Below are 23,542 nucleotides of genomic sequence, written 5' to 3' on the forward strand. Positions count from 1 at the left end.
AGAGGGTCCCAGTGTCTATCAGTCAACTGAAGGTCGGTACCACGAGCGCTTGAAACGGTATAATGTAATGTAGGAAGTGAAATCTCTTATGCAAAGAAAAGTTGCTGATTAGAATGTTTGAAGATGCATTCAACCATAACCGTACTCACGGAAAATCTCCAAAATACCTACTTAGTTCACAGGCACAACTGCATTAGTGGCAAACTTATGAGCGATTATGCACCTCCCAGTTGTACTGCGTATATCGTGCTCCCTAGACGTTCCTTGCCACTTCTGCTCTGATGTGTTGGTTCAAAAATTAATGTGCTCCGCAGAACACTTTTACTATTGGTTTCCTATCATTAGATCCTACAGTGTCATATGGACGATGGTCTTTACGCGAAGAAAACTGCCTCTCTCCTTTACAAAAGTTATCGTTGTCTATCGAACATTTGGGTAAGTTCTGTTCCTAAGATCCAAATTTCCCGCGTTTCAACGAGGTGCCATTGATCCAGAACTAGACCATGACCGATTACATGAAATCCCGAGCCTCCTTGACAATGAGCATCTCGAGGATTAATATTGTCCTGAATTTTTGTCGGTATGGCTGTTTTGTACATGTGAGCACACGTCTTTTGATAGATTGCAGACGATCGTGTAACGGAAAATGCCAACTGGTACTAATTTGTTATTCTGAGATTTGACGGTTTTCTCGTTTGCTAGGCTGAACTTTATCTCATCATCTTTTGAATCTATTATGCTCCAGTAGGTTCGGAAATGTCCCACAATTTCGTGAATTGACGTTCACGCACATACTGATTATATGGTGCTTATTTTCGGGTCCTTCAATACTTACTCTTACACATTAATTAAATGCTTGCCTGACGTCCCCTCAGTGCACATAAAAATCGAGAATCTAATCATGAACTTTATTAACCAGTTGATTTCGCTTGTTGACTGTGAGATGCATATTGAGGTTCTCTTTTGGGAATGTATTGGACTGAACTATCTCTACAAGAAGAAAATCTTTTGTGGAGCTGGTTTTTCTTACTTGTGGTTCTCTTATAGGGATGTTTTGATCCTTTCTGAAGTGCTTTACTAGAACTCCATTTTATCCCATTTTATATACTTTTCCCAACTCTTCCATGCGAAAAGCGGTCGTATATAGGGTAGCATATGTATAGCGTCGGCAGCTCTCGTTGAATCGCTTAGCCCATCACACCCATGCATGCTCATCGTTAGAATGTTACCGTAAAACTCTGGTTTTAGCATGGTCCGAGCGTTCTATCTCACTAGAAAATTCCGTCTTCTGTGTTATAGTTTAACCAACAACACAGACATCGAATTTATCCCAAAGTTGCCACGGTTTTCACCCTCCGGATAGACAGTTTGAAAGGATCAAACGAGTTATCGTGCTTGGGAGGCAAACTTTTGGAGATAATTGTGGACTGCAAGGACCAGATAGAAATAGCCTTTTCTAAAGTTCGGTTTTCAACAATACTAGCCTTTGAAAAAAAGACAGTACACGATCAAGTTGACAAGTCTAAGATTTTGCGAACTGCATTATGACTCCTCCAGTACATATACCCACGAACAACCCTACATAACTTCAGGATATTTCAGACTAATGACTTTAGTGCAAATCTGTGTTGTGTCAACCTGATGGCGATATGGAAGTAATGGTTGCTTGTTACATTAACCGTTCTATTAATTTCAATACATCTCGATTCTTTGAAAAGAAGTTTAATCAAGCTCTTTCCTTTCATACAATTCAGACGGTTTGGTTAACCGTGTTTATGAAAGGGGATGACGTGAAACTAGTTGAACGCCTAACTACTACATTTTCAAACATGTTGCGGGTATTGGAAGTAAGTTCGCACCTAAAAATGTAAGTTTTGCATTTCTACTCCATGCACTTAGCATCATCAAGTACACTTTACAAAAGTGAATATTTTCACGAAATTGGAAATCATTCTCTCCAATGGTGCATTTGCCACTTGGTGACCAACATTGTACTCTAGGATAAACCAGAAAAAACAATTAGTGGCTAACAAGCATGTTATAGGCGTCAGTTCGTGGAGTGAATACGGTCTTTATCTAAAGCGCATAACTCTCTAGTACCTACCATTTCCTGTATGGGATAGCTTCCTTAGACTGATACGGCGTTAAGAACTATACGCACAATAAGTTATTCTTTGGCCTTCAACTCTTGCGTAACACAGAAGGAACCTGAGCTTAACTTACAGTGGATCGTCCCTACGTCTCCCGTATTTTCTTTGGATTATTCTTATTAATATTTTAGCGCCGTGGAGAACAAGAGCAAACTCCGGATGGGAGAGAAGTGCGCACTGAATTCGCAGCCTATGCTCTTGATAGCCTGCAGGAGTGTTTGACGAACTTACCCTGCTCCTTGCCAGAATTCCTTGAAACAAAAGGTATTTTCCCAAACTGTTGGTTTTTCAGTCTTCTAGCATCAACTTTGATGAATCACATTTTATTGGTATCTAACAGTGATTTCGCAGATAATATGTATGTAATTTTCTAGCCACCGCTCAGCGACTATTAATCCGCTTATTTTGCCGGTATACTGAGATGGGTGCTTGGGGATATTAAGAATCCTTTGCGCACTGAGCCGATAATCCTGACTTGGACTGTACACATCCGGGAATGACCTAGTCTCATAAAAACACCTTTCTAATGTTTTCGTTCCTCGTGGAAACTTTTAATTTGAATAAACCATCAGCATAGTAACACAGAGACAGTCCTGCCCACGGAACAGCAGTTCCTTTACCAGTTCATTTTCGCTTGGGAGGCTCATCCTTACTATCAGAAAGTTCTTGTTGGTAGCCTCGTGATGGACTATTATTTAAGGCGTCGTATTTCTGAACTTCATATATTCTTTGAACTTCTATCCACTAGCAAGGAGAAAGACAAAGACCGGTTTTTGACGGACTATCAACAGGCCGTATCAAGCTGCATCTGAAACACTTCTTGGGACAAAACTTACGCAGGCTGTAAGGAAGTCAGTTCTCATTTCAAATATTTGTCAGTAACGGGTCTTCAGTTCAGTATAATGTAGGTGGAACAAAGCTGGCAGCAAAACGTGCGAATGGGTCCGATCAGTTGGCTTGTTCAGATTTTGGGGATTCAGACACAGGTTGAAAATCACTCAGGAAAAAATCTATGTCTTTGCATAGTGAATCACGGTAAGCAATGGACGGTGAATGCAAATCTTACATTAGACCACTGTTTCGTGCAGGCTTCCCGATACTATTTTCTCTGTCAGTTCAGTGACTGCGTGTTTTAAATTGTGCTAATTGTAATCATGGTTTACTACAATGTAACCAAACATTTGATCTGGGGTACAATATAAGATATACTCTTGTGAATACTGCCATGCCTGAAGCTTTCAGCCAACGAAATTACTGACTGGCTTGTTGGTTGGGTATTACGTCATTGATGAACAGTTTAAAATTTGACGAGAATCTCTTTGTCGTCAAACGACACTTTTTGTTCGGCATCTTGTGCATTCCAGACGTCTTACAAGAAGCTTATTTCACTGTTCAAGAAGGAATCGCTGGCCTGATCTCCGAGCTCTTTGACGACCTGCCAAGTTTGTTGAAGTGGATACAGCAAAGTTGGTGATATATTTCTTCAAAACATCTCCTCACATAGTGATGGATTTTCTGACGAACGCTGCATATGCCCCACCTAGTCGAATTTTATGCCGTCTGCTTAAATTGATTTTATGCTGCTGTGCTGGGTTCAATCATACACTGCACATACAAAGTAAGTAATAAATATTATATCAATTATTGTGTTTTTTCTGTAGTAATGTTTGGTTCCCTTCAAGCTTCACTGGTTTCTCTAGTTTACAACTTTTTTATCGTAAAAAACAAGTCGGTTGGTAACCCATACTATCATTTCATATCAGTATATCATTTCACGTATCGCCACTGAGTTTAACATTATTGTGGCATCAAAGCAGGCTAAAGACTGACAGTGCTCAATTTTAGAGTTGATGCACGAAACTGCATCAAACATAGGAGAGAGCTGAAAAGGGAAACATTAAATCCAATAGATGTTTGACATTACTTCTATCCATGGTATGAAGTGCTTCCAAACTCACTGTTTTCTTTATTTCAGTCATCAAGATGTTGTGCACCTCCCTTAACTCGGAACGAACGGGTTATTTCTTCTCTGATTCAGAGGCAACATCGAATGAGTCACCAATTCTGAGTCACTGTAAACGTTACAGAATTGGAGCTGAAGAGCTGAGCATCATAATGTCTATCGGAGCAATTGTAGTTGGGTCACTGGAGCTCCTTCCGCCGAACAGTTTCAATGACATGTTGCAAACAGTAAGTTGCGTAAAATGGATTCGTTTTACTTTTTCAAATATAATGCACTCTGGATAGTTGCAACGTGACAGTTTTTTCCAATTCCAATATGTATTGCTTGTTTCATGACTTTTTAGTTGATTTCCCAGGACGAGACACATTCTTCCTCAAGTGGTGATTCACCTTTGCACTTTCAAATGGGTAAATTGTGATTCGGCATTTATGGACTTACACGACCTTCATAGTGGTCCCGATAGTTTGTATAGATCAACGGCCAGGAAAGTCCGATTATATTAAATGTCTATGGAAAGAATGTACCTGTAGAAAGGATTTAGTTCAGTCCAGTTCGATCAGAGGTACGCAAATCGACCAAGCGCTTTTTGGTTTGTATTTTGTCCAGTACGGTAAAATACGCTTTCGTGCAGTGCAGTAAAGAATTTTGTTTCCCAATAAATATTGTTCTTGGTGTTCTCCGCTGTCCGGGGCCAAATACAAATTGGTCCACATTAGTTGGACACTATCAGCAATTTTATAATGCACATGAGCTCAAAAACAAAAATTCAACCAACCTGCTGGTTAAATCAGGCACTTTTTACCACCTATTCTGAAGACTATGTTTATCTGATGATTCCCAAGGAAGATTAAACCTATAGTTGGTTATCTGGAGATTTCGAGCAACTGTGTCACAATGCAAGCCAAATAATAGAATACAAATCAAACTCACTCTTGACGTGTGTTGTAGGTATCTTGTAAGTAGTGGGCAGTAGTCGAAATGAATCACTGGCTACCCACGTTTAAATTGATTATTTTTGGATTTTGGGACTGTGAAAGTCTTAGTAATTAATACATAAGAATTGGATTCAGACATGTTGCTTTAACCTTTATGTCCAAAGTAGAAATGTTTTCGGAAGTAAATGAGAGCATGAGTGGTCATTTTTTCCTCGGGTCTGCGATAGAATCTACCGTCCGGTAAATCCTGCGGGAATAATGCAACCACCATTTTCACGAAGATCGTCATACCAAAAGTTGACTTATCACTTTTGAATGAAATCAACTGGTTTTTGTAGCATGCGAAGTGCATAAGGGCTGTTTTACAGAGTATGGATAATTCACCGGCAGCTTTTAGAAGTTTGGTTTGAACCTAGTCAAGTGGAAAGATTTTAGAGATTTTCAAGAACTTTGTTGGCGATTTCTGAAGACATATCGTGTTTGAACTTGACATTATTCTAGCCAGCCTAAGCACTGCACAGGAACCAAAGAGAAGCCTATGCAAATAATGGGTAAGAATCAAGAATGTTCGTCAGTTTCTATAAACAGCCAGGGCCTAGTGGCTTGTCTACTACTATGACCCATGAGTTTTTGTATTTCATCTTATGCAGTTCGCAAAATCTCTTCACCAAATACATGTGTAGTGAGTGCAAACGTGTCAATAGACCTTAGCATAACCCTGCACCGTCCATAATTAGATCCTTTTTTAGAAAGATCGGCAACAGCGACGTTTTCACTCTTCAAACGATGTTTCTAATACACTTGGTAGTAACAAAGTGGTGCTCCCTTCGGGTGGCGTAGCAGCTAGACACCAGGAACTTGTTAAAGCTGTTAAGGCTTAATAAAGCTATAGTTCTGTTGTAAGCCATCCACTGTTTCTACTAGAGTGAATGCTAGTATTCAACGTACCAGCGGTATACAGCTGCCACCAATCCGATTCAAACAGAACTGTCTTCGCATTTTTCCTCCGATCAGAGAGAACTCAACTCCGCAGTGTGCCAGTACCATTTATCCTGATTATTTCAGTCGTTTCACGCACGACTAAGATCACTCCATCAGTTTAACCAGGCAGTCATCTAGCCATTTTGGAATTTGTTCTCGCCTATCTGTCCGCTTACTTGAACTCCGCGTGTACTTTTGAGGGCACCGTCCACCAGTATATTGACGCTGGATTTTAACTGTTAGTCTATGCTTAAACTTCAGTCACACGTTTCCATGGGATGTGAACACATATGGTCGCCCACCTAACTGATTTCCTGAGTAACTGCATTCTCCGACAACTTGAACTTTCTACTTCGCAATGAAGTATGCCAAAATCCGTTATGGATAGCCTTAAATCAATTGTTCTAACGTACGTCATTGTTTGCCTAATTATCGAGCTGCGTGCAGTTCGCAAAATCTCTTCACCAAATACATGTGTAGTGAGTGCAAACGTGTCAATAGACCTTAGCATAAACCTGCACCGTCCATAATTAGATCCTTTTTTAGAAAGATCGGCAACAGCGACGTTTTCACTCTTCAAACGATGTTTCTAATACACTTAGTAGTAATAAAGTGGTGCTTCCTTCGGGTGGCGTAGCAGCTAAACATCAGGAGCTTGTTAAAGCTGTTAAGCCTTAATAAAGCTATAGCTCTATTGTAAGCCATGCACTGTTTCTACTAGAGTGAATGCTAGTATTCAACGTACCAGCGGTATACAGCTGCCACCAATCCGATTCAGACAGAACTGTCTTCGCATTTTTTCTCCGATCAGAGAGAACTCAACTCCGCAGTGTGCCACTTCCATTTCGTATCCGTAAAGTTCATTTATCCTGATTATTTTAGTCGTTTCATACACGACTAAGATCACTCCATCAGTTTAACCAGGCAGTCATCTAGCCATTTTGGAATTTGTTCTCGCCTATCTGTCCGCTTACTTGAACTCCGCGTGTACTTTTGAGGGCACCGTCCACCAGTATATTGACGCTGGATTTTAACTGTTGGTCTATGCTTAAACTTCAGTCACACGTCTCCATGGGATTTGAACACATATGGTCGCCCACCTAACTGATTTCCTGAGTAACTGCATTCTGTGACAACTTGAACTTTCTACTTCGCAATGAAGTATGCCAAAATCCGTTATGGATAGCCTTAAATCAATTGTTCTAACGTACGTCATTGTTTGCCTAATTATCGAGCTGCGTAATTACCCCAGTCGAGGCCGTATTACGCCCCAACCGAAGGACAAAGGTGAGTTACTCAGTTGCTTCACTCAGCGTCAGGCCGTTTCATCGATCTCCTGAAGAGTGTCGCGACTTACAGCTGCCCGGGTTGGTTTAACTGTCAAAGCGAATCGATGGAGGCCGAGTGCACACCTACGAACTCTTCAGGATTTCGTGCTTCTGGGTTTTTGCTCGGGGCATTTGTTCATCAATTCATGCATAGCCATCGTGGAATATTTGAATAAAAACTGTCTCCAGACACTTTACCTCACGAAGATGAAGACCGATAAAATCACACCGTATAAAATCAAAGTTGGTTGGTGGAGTTTATTTACTTCAGGAACTTTCACTAACTGACCTAAAAGATCTATCTTTGCGAAATTAAGGAAGTACCATATTTTAGCATTCACTTTCCATGCTGCAACTGCGTAAAGTAAAGCACTATCCAAGTCACGCCATCAATGCAGATTTATCAAGTTCATTTCTTCTTTTACGACCGCTTTGATGACCGTTTTCATCCTGGCTTCTAGTGGAAGCAGAGGAACTCGTGAATATCAAAAAGCTAACAATTCCAGTAAAGTGAGGACAGGCCATTAAACGATAACAAAAGCCACTGTTACTTTCATCTTCGTGACAACTTGAACTTTGTACTTCGCAATGAAGCATGCCAAAATCCACTATGGATAGTCTTGAATCAATTGTTCTAACGTAGGTCATTGTTTGCCTAATTATCGAGCTGCGTAATTACCCCAGTCGAGGCCGTATTACGCCCCAACCGAAGGACAAAGGTGAGTTACTCAGTTGCTTCACCCAGCGTCAGGCCGTTTCATCGATCTCCTGGCAGAAGAGGTAACGCTGCTCAAGTTGCACCAGTGCAAAGAGAGCTTTGTGCAACTAGGTTTCAATTCTCCTCTCCAAAATAAAAAGGTTTGCTTTGGTGTGGAGAGAAGCTAGCTACATGATCCAGCCAAACACCTTGTTGCATGGTGGCATGGTTACAAGCTGTAGATCAGCTTCAATCGGTTTGTTGATCAATGATTGTAGCATTGTTTGGTACCTCCACTTCACTCTTTTATTTCTGCAGAAAAATTGCTTACTTGAGAGGTGAATTTTAGGCATCTGATGTTGATATTTTCGGTGATTTACGAGATGGGAACGGGCCGATGTGAATAGGACTGGGCGCACAGAAAGCGCAAAAAATTCAAGGGGCGCTTCAATCCCGGTTCATGTAGTATGTTAGTCTCTTTAAGAAATATCCTTCATTTTGCTTGCGGATTACCATCAACTATCAACGAAAGATGGTTACAGATAGCCGGGGATGCCTGGACAGTTGTATAAGTTCCGGTGGACTGGCTGGAAATAAGATTATTTCTAGAATCGGAAAGGCCAGGGAGGATTTCGCTAACCTCCGACACTTATGGCGCCGAAGTGACGTGAGCTTGTCTGTCAAGAAAAGCGTTTACACTGCGGTGGTGCAATCCATACCGCTTTATTGATTGATTGATTGATTGATTGATTGATTGATTGATTGATTGATTGATTGATTGATTGATTGATTGATTGATTGATTGATTGATTGATTGATTGATTGATTGATTGATTGATTGATTGATTGATTGATTGATTGATTGATTGATTGATTGATTGATTGATTGATTGATTGATTGATTGATTGATTGATTGATTGATTGATTGATTGATTGATTGATTGATTGATTGATTGATTGATTGATTGATTGATTGATTGATTGATTGATTGATTGATTGATTGATTGATTGATTGATTGATTGATTGATTGATTGATTGATTGATTGATTGATTGATTGATTGATTGATTGATTGATTGATTGATTGATTGATTGATTGATTGATTGATTGATTGATTGATTGATTGATTGATTGATTGATTGATTGATTGATTGATTGATTGATTGATTGATTGATTGATTGATTGATTGATTGATTGATTGATTGATTGATTGATTGATTGATTGATTGATTGATTGATTGATTGATTGATTGATTGATTGATTGATTGATTGATTGATTGATTGATTGATTGATTGATTGATTGATTGATTGATTGATTGATTGATTGATTGATTGATTGATTGATTGATTGATTGATTGATTGATTGATTGATTGATTGATTGATTGATTGATTGATTGATTGATTGATTGATTGATTGATTGATTGATTGATTGATTGATTGATTGATTGATTGATTGATTGATTGATTGATTGATTGATTGATTGATTGATTGATTGATTGATTGATTGATTGATTGATTGATTGATTGATTGATTGATTGATTGATTGATTGATTGATTGATTGATTGATTGATTGATTGATTGATTGATTGATTGATTGATTGATTGATTGATTGATTGATTGATTGATTGATTGATTGATTGATTGATTGATTGATTGATTGATTGATTGATTGATTGATTGATTGATTGATTGATTGATTGATTGATTGATTGATTGATTGATTGATTGACTGATTCGAGACCTGGCCCCTACGTGCAGAGGACATGCGGAAGATGTCAGTGTTTGATCATCGGTGTCTCCGCAGCATTGGTCAGGTCTGGTGGGAACATCGGATTAGTAATGCTGAGCTACGACAAATGGTCTTAGAAAGGAGACCCTCCCGCGATAGATGAACTACTCACGCTTCATAAGTTGCGCTGGTTGGGACAAGTACTCCTCATGCTAGAAGACCGGTGTCCTCATAGAGTTCTTTTCTTCCACCTCTGCTGAGTGGAAGCAACCGAGAGGTGGACAGTGTATGACCTGGCAATGAAGTACGAAAACACCAACCAGTAAACTTGGTTGAGTGGGCAAATCTTGCATCCATGGATGGGAATCCCGGGACTCAAATCACCAGTGGTTAATGACATTGGCTGAAATTGCCCGATCGCGCAGTCAGTTGCCCTCATGCATCANTGGCAATGAAGTACGAAAACACCAACCAGTAAACTTGGTTGAGTGGGCAAATCTTGCATCCATGGATGGGAATCCCGGGACTCAAATCACCAGTGGTTAATGACATTGGCTGAAATTGCCCGATCGCGCAGTCAGTTGCCCTCATGCATCAAAGCTGTCGATTCAATACGTAGCTACCTACTTTCCGAACAAACTGAACATGCCTTCACCTCCAAGCCTTGGTTTTTTATTTCAATTTTCCGTTTTCCGGTGATCGAAACTGTAGCAGCTGGAACCAATGTGCCTATGGCACACGGTTTATAGCTGATAAATTGATTGAATTGATTGAACTGATGTATTACTTTGGTCCTTCAGCCTAGTTTCTGTGTGTAGATCGGTAGGTAAATATAGCTATCGCAACAGCATTCATTTGATTTTTTTGTCCCAAGGTTTATTATCCACGTATGCTAAACCATAAATTTTAAAGCGATCAGAATTTCAACCCGACTATTAAGATACCGATCGCAAGGGCTGACGGACGAGCGGTTGAATGCACTTCGTGACTAGTGTAGGCGCAGTTGTTTGGTCGGATTATGTGTTGGAAATAAATCTAGAAACTGCTATCCTTTTTCACCGAATCTATTTTATATATTGTGTAGTTTACCTGCTCAACGTGGAGCTGAAGGGAATACCAAAAAATTGCTGACCCGATGTTGACGTGCCACCTCTCCATGTCAACAGTGCACAGGCTGACTTCCAGCATCATCAAGTCTTATATCGGGATACAACAAAAATATCAAGATGTTTTAACGTGAAAGGGGTATAGAACCCACTTGGGCTAAGTAGATAACTTTGGGACCAACTTAACTGCGGAGATCTTGGCTCCTGTTCACGAGGTTTGCAAATCCGACCAATATGGTTTGTCCGGTAGGTGACTACTTATGCAGACATTTCTGCACCTTTCAGAAGTACTCCCTTAGCCGCTACTTAAAAAGCCAAGACAATATAATTGACTCTACCCGTAAATTTAATCGCTGTTTTGGATTATTGTTCTTTTAACTATCGGATATTCTGATGCATTCGCTTGCTTTCTGTTACCTTTTTATAAACAGTCTGTGCTATTTTCTTGATTTTCTTGCTAACCTAAGGTTTACTAGGCTTAGATTAACTCCTTTTTCCACAAACAATGGCCTCCTACAAATCCAGAACTCATTTACATGTTTTAGTACTTTTGAAGATTTTTGCGAGTCTTACTGCATGGCATTTGGAACTACACCGGTCGGAATACTGGCAGCTCGGATGCTTTCATTGGTAGTTGATCAGGCAGCTGTTAATCTGTCCACCAATTTTTCGAATTTTTCCATAGTTTCAGGTAATGACACCATTGATCGGAGAGGATTAGTTCCCTTATATATCTTTGTAAGTCTGTGGAAGCGGCGGGTGTCGGATCCATGAATTCTCACTCTCCAATGGATTCATGATCTTTTGTAGATCTTGGAGTTTCTTCAAGGTCATTTATATTTTATTCGCTAGTTGCTTGCTTTGCTCATTTTCAAAACATTGATGCATATTTGTGTTGCTCAGTAGTTTTCGCGGTTTATTGACACGGTCAGGCTTTTCAATAATCACTGTTAGGCTTCCTATGTCAGCTCGATGGAAACATCGTCATCCCACTTTTCTTCAACTTGTTTATTGCTTTTTCCCCTTGCCTTAGAAGACGTTGAATGTTTTGTTGCGCAGGTTGGTCTAAATGACGTGGTTGTTGTTGGACGTTCTCGTCCAACCAGATACATTTCATCCTCACTTCCAGGTTGGCTAAATACTTTAAAACCGAAATTAGGTGTTTTGATGAACATACGTTAATCTGTTGCTGTGATTCGCCTGCTGGGTTTTGGTCAAACTGGAAAGTCTACATCCCATATGGATCCACTTTCCTCTGGCAGCGCAAATAACTCTTCGTCATGTTGACATGCTGAATTTCCCCGGAAAGTTCGGTCCTATTATCCTGAAGCAGGCTCCTTTATGTTCACCGGCTACTCTCTCGCATTTCCTGTAGCGATTTTGCGCATCCATAATAATGGATATGGCCATTGATCCACCATTCTGCATAGCTAGTTTCCAAGCCTGTAGGTCGATAGAATTCAAATTTTCGCAGGCATCCATGAAAGAAGTGGAGCTACCATCGTGTGGGGTATGTTGCCGGGCCAAACGAACAACGGCGGGAGGCACAAACCGGATATCTAGCCTCAGGATTTACCGCAGAAATTGAAATGTAAAGGCTCACAGAAATTTTTTAGTTCGATATAAATCCTAAAATATGGATTCACCATGTGGAAGGCCTTTTATCATCAGTAATGAGAATGAACTGCATCGAGTAAGTCAACTATTCAGCACCAATTTTCGATGACGTACAATTCGCAGTGAGGGGAAAGAACAACAAAAAACTAACATTTATGAATGTTCTTGTTGCTAGATTGCAAAATGAGAATTTTATTTGCCGACAAAGCTAAATACGGCCAGCGCAACATCGCGATTCTATACACTAAGAAGCTCGCTGGAGTGAATGCGACCATTTTATGACTACATACAGTCTACAACAACGTGACTACCTTGTGGATGCTTCCACCGAATGCGAAAGAAAAATAGGTTCCCTTGACTAAAACATTCAAAATAATGGATGGCGTTTCTTTCCTTATGGATTTAGTGTGCAATGGGATGGGGTTACACAAGATATAGTCATTGCAATGTGACAATATTTTGATGGCTGATAACTTAGACTTATCTTATTTTGATATTTATTCAGGGCTAATTTCCACTATTCAGGAGCAACGCATATTGATGCTGTGTTTGATTCGCTTACCTAAATTTATCTGGAATGTTTAGGCACCGTCTAAACTACTGTTACGTGGTTACACTGGATGCATATCTTAGTACAGACAAATAGACACTTAACCTTTGACTCACCGTCGGCTTTCAGTGGAGTATTTCAGCTTGAAGCGAAACTTTGTTCTGCTCTGCATTACTTTTTGAGTGTGATCCCTTTCCTTGATTTCGTAGGCTGTATTCACCGACAAGTTCATGATTCTGGCCATCTTAAAGTATCAGGTTCCCGAACCGGCTTCAGCCGTATTGCAGCAGTCAGCCCTAGTTTGCTTGTTTTACTCGCGGTTCCGGACAGACTTACTTTGGCCGAGTCTACATGATGTGGATTTCTACACGGAGGTTAGTTAACCAAGCCCTCATATTATTTGTCATTTGTGATCCATCGAGTAATCATAATCTTATGTCGATGATGAAGAAATCTTACAAAAGTTACAGCATATCTATACTGGCTTGTGTCTAGGTTCATTGAACGGATGGATTCATTCGTCTTGTTTGAAGGATGTTGTGGTTGTTATGGTGAACCGTTTCTCCTACAATGTATTTCTGATGACATTTTCAGCCTCGTATGCGATCACCTATCTTGTGAGATGGCCTGCCCACTTGGTGGCAAAAAATGTAGTTACTATTCTCTAATTTTCTATCCCGAAGATGTGAAATATGTGGAGTTTTTTGAAGGTGCAGATAAAGTTTCCTAGGAAAGGTAGTATCGGGGACAAGGTAGAAACATTTCACATAAGGAGCTGCTTCCCTATGGAAGATCAGTTTGTTTCAAGCTCTTGTTGAAGAACGATCTACAGAAAAACTCACCCCTTGAAATTCTGCAGGTGTTTTTGTTCGCTGACACTTTCACCCGAAAGACGACACTTCGTCAATCCCATCAAGTGTCTCTCCGTACGAGATGACCGTATTCATAACGTCATTGTCTTCTTTTAAAAAAACTCCCAGTACTCACAGACTAATGCAAATTTATTCCGTTTGCATTCAGTTTATATGGCACGTTTTTAGCGTTAAACGAAAGTCCTTGATCCATATACAAGACCCACGGGTAGCCTTTATTTGTCCAGCCATCTGGTGACCAGTGTTTGTACTTCGGTTTTCTTAACCAGTGCAGCTAAATAGAACGAATAAAGTTTCATTGAAAACTTTTCCTGGTGACAGTTGTGACTTTTGATAGCCATTCACGAATAACTTTTGCGTGGGACTTCTCCAGGCTGGTTGGTTCAGTAGGTGTCCCCATCAACGGTAAGCTTTCAAATTGTGTTTAGAGAAACACCTAAACATCTTGTCATAGGTCCCAGTAATTTCAACAACTTCCTGATTTGTGCGCATCTGATATCCAGTTGTTCCTGGTAGAGACAACGATTCCGATCGCGTTTACGATCGCAGTTATGATCTGTTTCAAATGTGTAACCGAGTGACTTTGTCACACCTAACGAAACAAGGTGTACGGAGCACCCCTCTTCGCAGGCGAAAGTGGGGAGTATGGTACTAGTAATGATCAAGAAGGGAAGAGAATATTTCAGCTAGCATCCACACCAGACTACCAAGATCAGTATGCGTTTGTGTTTCCACTGCGAAGCCACACCACATGTGGTGAGTGATGACAGTCAGACAAACGTTCACCACCGAAAATGGACATTACTGCTTTGCAATATTTTTGGATCTTTAGGTTACTTCTAGATAGCCAGTGGCCTAACTCCAGAGGCTCAACATGTTCTCTTACATCGGGGAAGTCGAGATTGATCCTCAGTTGATGATATATTTTGTGGTAAACTGACGTGGATTAATTTTCTTCTACTAAGAGTCAGTTGGCTCTCGGAGCCAATCTTTATGGTTTGTGATTGCATTTCATGTGATTTGTCAGATGCGTACCGGCGTGAAACAAGGTTAAACAAGTCTTGGATTAGGACGACACATGGCGTCATCACCGAGGTGCATGTCTCTTGATAGTGTCTCCTTAAGTTCATTCTCTATTGAAGAACTGGATACCTTCATTCCCGACTCTCATATCCATTCTCATTCTTTACAGGAGGAGGGTTGAACCATGCTTTGCAGCATTTGGTTGCTCAGAGAAGTGGTTGCCGACCAGTATCCCTAGATAGCTATTTAGAGCCATTTTACTGCTGAATGCCAAAAGATAACTCGACCAGGAAAGGATTTTGAAGTAGTTTAGGCGACCTACTTTCTGGAAAAAAAATTCGGAATTTTCAAGCCCCACCTCCATTTCGTCATTATCTGCATAACTTAGAACTACTTCTGTGCAATTTCCAACAGCTCACACAATGTTTGCACAATATCATCATGGATCCATCAGAACCAGGCTCTCGTTTTTTGGCCATTCGAGTGTATGACGCACTCCTAGAAAAAGTAGCTGCTGCGGACAACAGTACCGGTGGCCTCCGTAAGGTCCCAGATCCCACTTAGCAATTTTCTTCCAGGTGATTTCATTCTCACTAATCCATGGAATGGAATTGTTCTTGAGCAACTTCAAGTTGTCGCACCTCAAGAAGAGCTCCTATATCCGTCCATTTTCCTCCTCCAGTTTGTTACAGCGGTAAGTGGGTTACACAAATTAAAATGTTACTTTCTGGACCCGCCTAGCTCGTGAAGACAGACGATCCGAGGATTCTACTCATTGTGGACAAAAAACTTTTGATGGATTTGCTCCAACTGTTTGTTCATGGTACAAATGAATGCCTTCCAAATGTGATGCTCAGTTTGAGACAACTGGCTGAAGAAGTATGATCCTGTTTCTAACCAGCTGAAAAATTCCATTTTAGCTTAGCCGTACAAACAATCTGGGGCTAATCAGCAGCATAGAAAAGGTCTCCTTACGGGTAAAGCTTCGAATGGAAGCAGTCATGGGTCAGCTGACGAGTCCCATGGATATATTTTTGACGCAGGTGAAACCCAAAACACTCGTGTGAAACCCCTTCCTCATATCATCTTTGTATATTCCAAAGTTCATATTTTGTACAGTTAGTGGTCAGAAATCCAACTTTTTGACAAAATTCGAAACAGGTTTTATCAAGCGGTTAAAAAACGCCATACGCCAGCCTCTCAGGTAATCTCCTAACTTACAGAAACCAACTCCATGAACGGCTAATCTTCGAAACGGATCTAGCGGTCAAAATTAATCGAACCATTGATCACTTGCTCATATTAACAAACTGAAGATGGGTTGCCTGAATCTGAATATGGTGCTGCGCGCAACATCATGGTGCCTACTCAAAACCGAGCGAGCAAGATTCGCGGGCAAACATGAGGAGACCTTTTGCCTGAACATGATGGCATAATAATGGGCATTCGTAATACTATGTGGGTGGTACCATGAACCGACCATTAACACAACGACCGTTAACACAACGTTAAGGTGGTGATGGGTAATCTGGCAATATTCCGTTACTACTGTGTTTAGTGACGTCATCTTTAGGATGGTAGGGGGCCATTAGAAAATGGTGCAAACTTACCTGAGTTTTAGGAGATTACATTCAAAAGGTGGACGGGTGAGCCTGCTGGTTATTCACAAGACTGATCCCACTAAACCATTTACGACCGGACGCTGCACGAAGCCACACAGAAGTTGGGTTGAGAAGATTCAATCTCTCTTGTATTACAATGCACAGCTTCCTAAAGCTTCTCACGCCTTCTTGAATAGCCGTTGCCCAAGCCATTTGGTCAAGTTCCAAGTCTCTATTTGACTCAAAATAAAAGTCCTACTCTTCTAAACTTATCTGAAAACCGTTCCGATAGTGTAATTTAGGGCGTATTCGATTTAAAAATCCGTTATTTAACTGACCATAGACAAGTTGCATCTGTATACGGGCTACAGCTATTCGTTTTGAGTAGCATAGCCAAGGCGCTGATTTTATCATCAGAGTGTATTCCATTCCAACAGCTTTTGCCCTCCGGATGAACTAAATTTTCGAGAAAAATTACGAAGACACTGCACGTGAAATCTGTCAGGAACGCGAATATGTCGTCCAGGTATCACTGCTGCACAATAGTATAAACAGTACGACAACCCGATAGACTGCAGTCTTGTTGTCTATCTACATCTAAAGACTGCTCCGGACACTTTTCATAAGGTGACAAAATGCCGTGCTTTCCTCAGCAATTCGCTCGTTTATTTCATTGTCAAATGCCAGATTTTTGGATGATGTACTCCACGATAACAGAATTCCGCACAGCACGCTATCTCAAAACAGTTTAGAAAAATACGTGGTGTACGATCTTCGACCCTCAATTCAGTCCTATAGAAGACAAAAGATTTCAGAAATATTTATATTAAACCTGGTACGAAACGCTATTGAACTGAAAGCCGTAGCCAGCTACTGTAATTCCGTTTTGGAATGATAAAATAATGTGTGGCTGTCTGAAAACGGCAGCATAAGGACACAAACTCGAGCAGCAGTATTTTGGCCAGAAAAAAGTTTCAATCTGAAGAGATAACCATCCGAAAAGTTTTGACTTGGTAAATTAGCGTAATGGAAGAACGCCACCAAGGAGATGGTTTTAACATATGAGCTGGAGAGGGCTAGGACAAGAACACAGCCTTGCTTCGCTCCAGTGTGGACTAGGAAAAATCGTTAAGGGTAGCTCTGCGGGTCCGTCCCCAGACCTTTATCTCAATGCGAAAAGCTTCTCTGGAGGAGAGAGTTTCTTAATGATGCAGACAGAAAAAGGTCCGAAAACCGATGGTAGAACTTGTTCTGTGCGTTATCGGAATGTGGCATTGTGGGAGAATGTGAGCTAATAACTGTCCCACATTTCTGTCGACAGGCGGAATCGGATGGCAACCGATATGGAGTTGATGTGGTCTGGTGGTCCATTATCTTCTGCTTCAAATGGTCTGCAACTGCGAATCCGACATTGTGCTTGTCAGCTATCTTGTGTTTTTGCACTCCAGTGGAAAGTGTAACGGCCTTAGCACTCACAACTAGGCGATTCGGCGGCCAAGAAGCCTTACTCGCGCGTGATTGTTCAGATCGGGCCTTTTCCCGCTACAGCATCAAGCCAAGCCCTGTAAAGGTGGATCTGACAGACAGGATGTTCTGACATCCGTTAAATGCTAGTTACCAATGTCATGCCTACTAGGCGCTCAAATTTCTGGAGTTGTTGTCACGTTGACTTCAAATGCTGTACTTGGGGTCTTGGCTTCTTTTTTTCGGGTGATTAGTACACTTGGTATGCCGTTTCTGGGAGCACTAACTGGGAAGGATCAGACCGAGAACTGGGCTGAGACCTGACGGTCACAAGTATAGAGGAGGTTGTTTCTGGTATAGTATTCAATTTAGACTCTGACCGGCTCGGACGTCTTCAATAGTTAGCAAACAGTAGATTTCAAGTTCACAAAATGCTTTCAGTACTCGAGAAAGATGACAATCAGCTTATTACTAAATTTCTTCACTGCGTTTCATTCTTTAGCCCACGCAAGCGTTCCATGGGATTGCTTTTGGAGTTCGAAATTATTATTAAGTAGTGGAGCTTGACGGGCTTTTCCATATTTTGATTACTCTCTTAATAAGCCATTGATGAAATCACGGTCCTTCCAGGTCTTCGGAGTTTCTGATTCGTGATCAACTCGAGCAATAAAATCTCTCGCTAACAAACGATGATGAATGGTGAGTATTGACCGAACGACTTTCGACAACTGAAAGCAAAGTTCCTCTGTATTCTGATTGTCATCATTCTTGGAAGGATGAGATTCGGCTCGCCCATTCTGATGACGCAAATTTAACTCCGTGCTCCCGCCGGTTGCTCTCATAGCCATACGGAAGGAAGAATATTCCGCTCCAGCTCCAAACTTTCCGTGATTGTACCATCTAGTCACGCTGAACGCCATATTGTTGATAACATACTGCCTGATTGCCTTGGTAACAAGAGCTATTCGTCGTCCAGCCCCTTCATTATTCCCCGCATCCACTTGTGTCCAGATGTTCCAAGTTCTAAGCTTAATTCTTTACGTTTCATCGGGGTTTATTTCTGTTGTGTCGTGGGTGTCCGTCTATGGGTTACGCCTGCACTGAGCCTGCCAGAATACGCAACAGTGAGAAGACTGAGGACACGGCTGTATTGCCAGGACAAAACATACAGAGCGTCTGACTAAATTGGCGAAATATGGTCGTTCACTTGTTCGCTCCGTACAGCCAGTGATGGTGTTCCGGTCGTGAGCACTCTCAGGCCCACTAGGCTGGTCGTCTGTTGCTAAGCCGTGTTTGGTGGGAGCCGCCGACTCACCTACTTTCCGGACTTGCAGTAGCGATGGTGACCTTAGAGATGCGTCACTCTCTGCACGTGTGCTTTTTCTTCTGTCTGGGCGCGCCCTGACAATTTCCAAATGTTCGGTAATCTTCTCCAAATTTTCAATGTCCAGGTCTGACCAGCTAAAAGGCAAACGTGGTGTTTCCTTGAATGTGCCCGTGGGGAGTTTTTGGTTACCCAAAGGTCCATTCAGCTATGGGGGCCGGGGACAGAGAATAATATATAGATGCGTTTTGGGTCGCTAGCGGGATTTTATTTTTCAGGAGTATTCTAATTGTATTGTTACTACAACAGGGATCATGGTCATCCTTCGGGTGATCGGAGTACGTGGTCTTTGAGCCGAACTTTTACTTGCGGGGACAGAGCATCACTGCTTCAGTGTACATGAAAATGCTAGTCGACCGTAGGAGACAACTCACCATCATAACGTAACTACTGCAGCTAACGGTAGACCTCACTTTCATAAGCGCCTGTCTGCACTTATTCTCCCTGAAGAACGTTGGTCTCGCTTCGGAATCGGATTTTCCGATCATCATTATCAATATACTGTGCACAGGAGCGGTGGCAAATATGTTGTTTCATGCAAGCACTAGGCACCGGTGCATGCTTTGGGAAATAAGATCGGCGCGTGAAACGTGGTCGTATAACAAAAAACACTTTCTTTTGAACTGAGGCGCTGGTTTCGCCGGTGAATTCCTCCAAGTTTAATAAGGACACCGCATTATTCAGGTAAGAGTACATAGGCAGGCTTCAGGCCAGTGGTTGGATGACCCCGTGTGCCTTCATCTGACAGTGTGACAATAGAGGTGTTGATGGGAAACCGGAATAGACTTCTGTTAGGCAGAGTTTGTGTGGAAGTGGAAGAAACTTGCCCAGGCACCCCAGTAGCCATCGAGTCAAGGCTTTTTTTATTCAACGCACGAGTTACTTCGGAATGTGGTTATCCGTCCACCTAATGTAACTTCTTTAAGGTAAGGTGCACTAGAATCTGTTGGCCTTGGTTCTTTTGAGAAACCCAGTACGAAAGAATCCGTAGGATCTTGGATGAACATTGAAAGTGAAATTCGTTGAACCCTCTAACGTACTTTAGGTATGGTGTCCATGTACGCCGTCATGCAATAGTTAAGACGATATGGTAGTTCGATATACTCACACATGGAGCAATGTGTTACCCACTTGAGTAGGACAGGGATAAGTAGCTGCAATACTATAGATCATCAAGATGTTCTTCGTTAGTTAAGACGATATGGTAGTTCGATATACTGAACACTGGTATCTACGACCACCGAACCACACGCGTTTACTCGTGCAATCGAATGCGGGGCTTGCCTTGGCACCAAGAGCATGCTGTTGAGCATAAATATTCACCACACACACCGTGGCCACTGACTTCAATGCAGGATGTCTGTTGCTCTAAACTCCGGACAATTTGATAAGAAATAAGTGTTTTGGGAGCATTTAAATTTTGGACCAGGGTGAGAGGTTGTTAGAAATAAAGATTACGGTCGTGCAGTCTGGAAATGGATAAAAAAACTCTATCTCAGCTCCGCCACCTAACATGCGCATTTATGCGGGACGCATGTAAGCAAGGGAAAACAGTCACGGCAAACGCATTCCACCTGATATGTAGACATGTGGTTCAGCAAAAAAAGTATTAGCCACGGCTGAAGCAGCCACTATCGGACCAAGTTCAAGAAGAAAACGCTTCCAAGCATCAAGTTTCATTGACCCACAGTATAGTCATGATTGCATTGGACATGCAATCTGGTTGTTAAATGGATCACTCAAAGCTTACAGGAAATTTGGTTTGGTCGTTTTGTGTCCTTTTATGAACTTCACCGTTCCCTTTCATGATATTTATATTTCTAAGGGCAATAGCCAATTAAAAGCAATACAAAATAACCAGAATTCTAGTTGTATGGCTGAGTTGATCATTAATGATGCCGAATCGGAAACATTTTTCGGATTTACTGTGGTTCCAGCCTAACCACGGTCGCCATTATTTCAATTCGATTTGGCTGTGATATGCTGAGTTGTGTAGCTAAGCGTACTTCGCTTGTGAATAAACGCGAAGCGTGCGTTTAGGGACTCACTAATGTAGAGGCTTTGAGATTATAGCGCTTTGGGTTTAAGCACATGTTCTTCAAATTAAGGAATCATGTATTGGTGATGTTTTGTTGTCTACACAACCAGAAGAATATTAAAAAACCAAAAGATCTTAATAGAAATTAATGGCATTACCATGTGACATTGTCTATCTGTGCGTAAGACGCCGCTAATACATAATTCCTAAGCATTCTACAAGTATTGCTGGCTACTGCTTTGCTTACTGAGCTGAGAGCTGCTTGTAGAGGACCAGGACCTTATCAGCGTGTCCGAACAAATTAACGAGAAAAGTAACCAATACAAAATCACAATAAGAAAAGAATGAGTTGTCAAATGAGGACTCACGAATGCGTAGATCCAATAATCCACTACACCGATCCAAATGCAGTAACCGGCTGTGAAAGAAATATTCACTCGTAGAAATCTCCCACGGATGATTCACGTGTGAGTGATATATTCCACGATAGGAAAGTTATTCACGGCTGGAAAATGTCACGGGGGTTTATTGTGAAGTTCAACAGTTGACGCTAACACGGAGATCTAGTCTCACTGGTTCAGCCAACGGAACGTAAATACACTCGTTCAGCAAGACGTCAGCAGGTCGCACCGGAAAATTGTGTATTCGCAACATTAATACTAATGTCATGATAAAATATGTACAACAGTTACAACATGTAGTTTGATTTCAGGAAAATGGTCAATGTGACAACGAATTACAGACACTACATGCTCATCGTTAAAACTTAAGTAATCGATACCCTGTTCACTTACAGATTTGATAGACAGAGCTTATGAACAAAAGAATGACTTACAGCTAGGTATTTGTTGAATGAGAGGTTGATACATCCATTCTGACCCATAGAAAACCGTTTCATATAGGAATACCCATCTGAGACAATAGTCTCCCCTCGTCCTATTGTTTCAATAGTGAAACTCTTTCGGCAGAATGATCCGCACCAGCGAGCACTCAATCACAGTTCATATAGCCAAATTGAGATACAAATCACTTTTTATTCTTAAGTTACGGCCAACATGACCAATACCGCGTAGGGAAGCAATGCAAACGTCGCTTGTCCTGTAGTCGCTTGAAGATTGGAGTAAACGCAGGCCTAATAAAGTACAGACTCGAATTAAAACCGTTCAACCGCTATCATCTACGCCATGAATACCAATCATGTTTGGGCAGCTGCAGTCCAAGTCATCCGCGAGCCTTTTTGTTTTAACTCACGAAATACGTCAAGGAAAAGGAAGAAAGCTAGTGGACTTGCAAGGAATCCATTTGTCATCCAAAGTTGGATGCAGAATCCACTCGTAAAACCGTTGGGTAATGCTACTTCCAGGTAGATAACCAGTGAGGTACGGATTTTTGGGCGAGGTTTTCAGGTTGGGTGCAGTGCTTGTAATCGAAATTTCAGTACATGGTGTTTCCTTTGAGTGTGGTAGCTGAACTCATCAAACAATCTGGCGGATAAGAAAGTGGTAGATGATAATTTACCTATTTTCACCCTTGGGAGCAGTAGAGCTGCTGGTGATCACTAAATGTGTGAATGCCAATAAGTTTAGAGTAATACCTAGTAACAGTCAGCATCAGCAGATCAAACCGGATAGTCCAGTGGGCAAGATAACGCACAAAACAAGCGATTCCTTTGAAATTGTCATCCGAATCTATGAAAAAAAGTTCACAATTTTACGCTTGGAACATTTCGTTAAGAAGCTCACACTAAATTTATATCTTACAAAAGAGCGCTATTAAGTTCCGGTTCGAATCCATGTTTATCTCCGTCTGGCTACCGCTTACCAAATCCACACGTGTTTTTGGTTCACTCGTAAGAAGGTCATTGAGATGTCTTGAATGGGCATACCACTCTTGAACGCATGGCACAATTAATTAGGCTTCCAACTAATTTGTCAAAAAAACGCGGTCACTCAACATGGACAAAGTCATAGTGAGTGGTATAGTGTTTGCCATTCATCTGAGCCTCGCACCCGATAACTGACCCCTCTAGTTTTATCTTCGGCTTCCCAATTGCTACTTGCAACGGATCTCCTGATCGGTCTGGACTTCTTT

General features: G+C 41.3%; 1 protein-coding gene across 1 annotated transcript; it reads left to right on the forward strand.

Annotated features, from left to right (window-relative positions):
• Positions 1–345: 345 nt before the first annotated feature.
• On the forward strand, positions 346–17,317 carry T265_13225 (hypothetical protein; the record flags this gene model as incomplete). The annotated part of the gene is made up of 10 exons (XM_009167831.1): positions 346–435; positions 1,755–1,847; positions 2,282–2,414; positions 3,655–3,768; positions 4,126–4,340; positions 13,279–13,443; positions 15,379–15,505; positions 15,543–15,658; positions 15,885–16,007; positions 17,219–17,317. 10 exons carry the CDS (start codon positions 361–363, stop codon positions 17,315–17,317), a joined length of 1,260 nt encoding a protein of 419 aa, XP_009166095.1.
• Between the last annotated feature and the right edge of the window lie 6,225 nt (positions 17,318–23,542).

The sequence above is a fragment of the Opisthorchis viverrini genome (genome assembly GCF_000715545.1).
Source record: "Opisthorchis viverrini unplaced genomic scaffold opera_v5_46, whole genome shotgun sequence".
NCBI lineage: Eukaryota > Metazoa > Platyhelminthes > Trematoda > Opisthorchiida > Opisthorchiidae > Opisthorchis > Opisthorchis viverrini.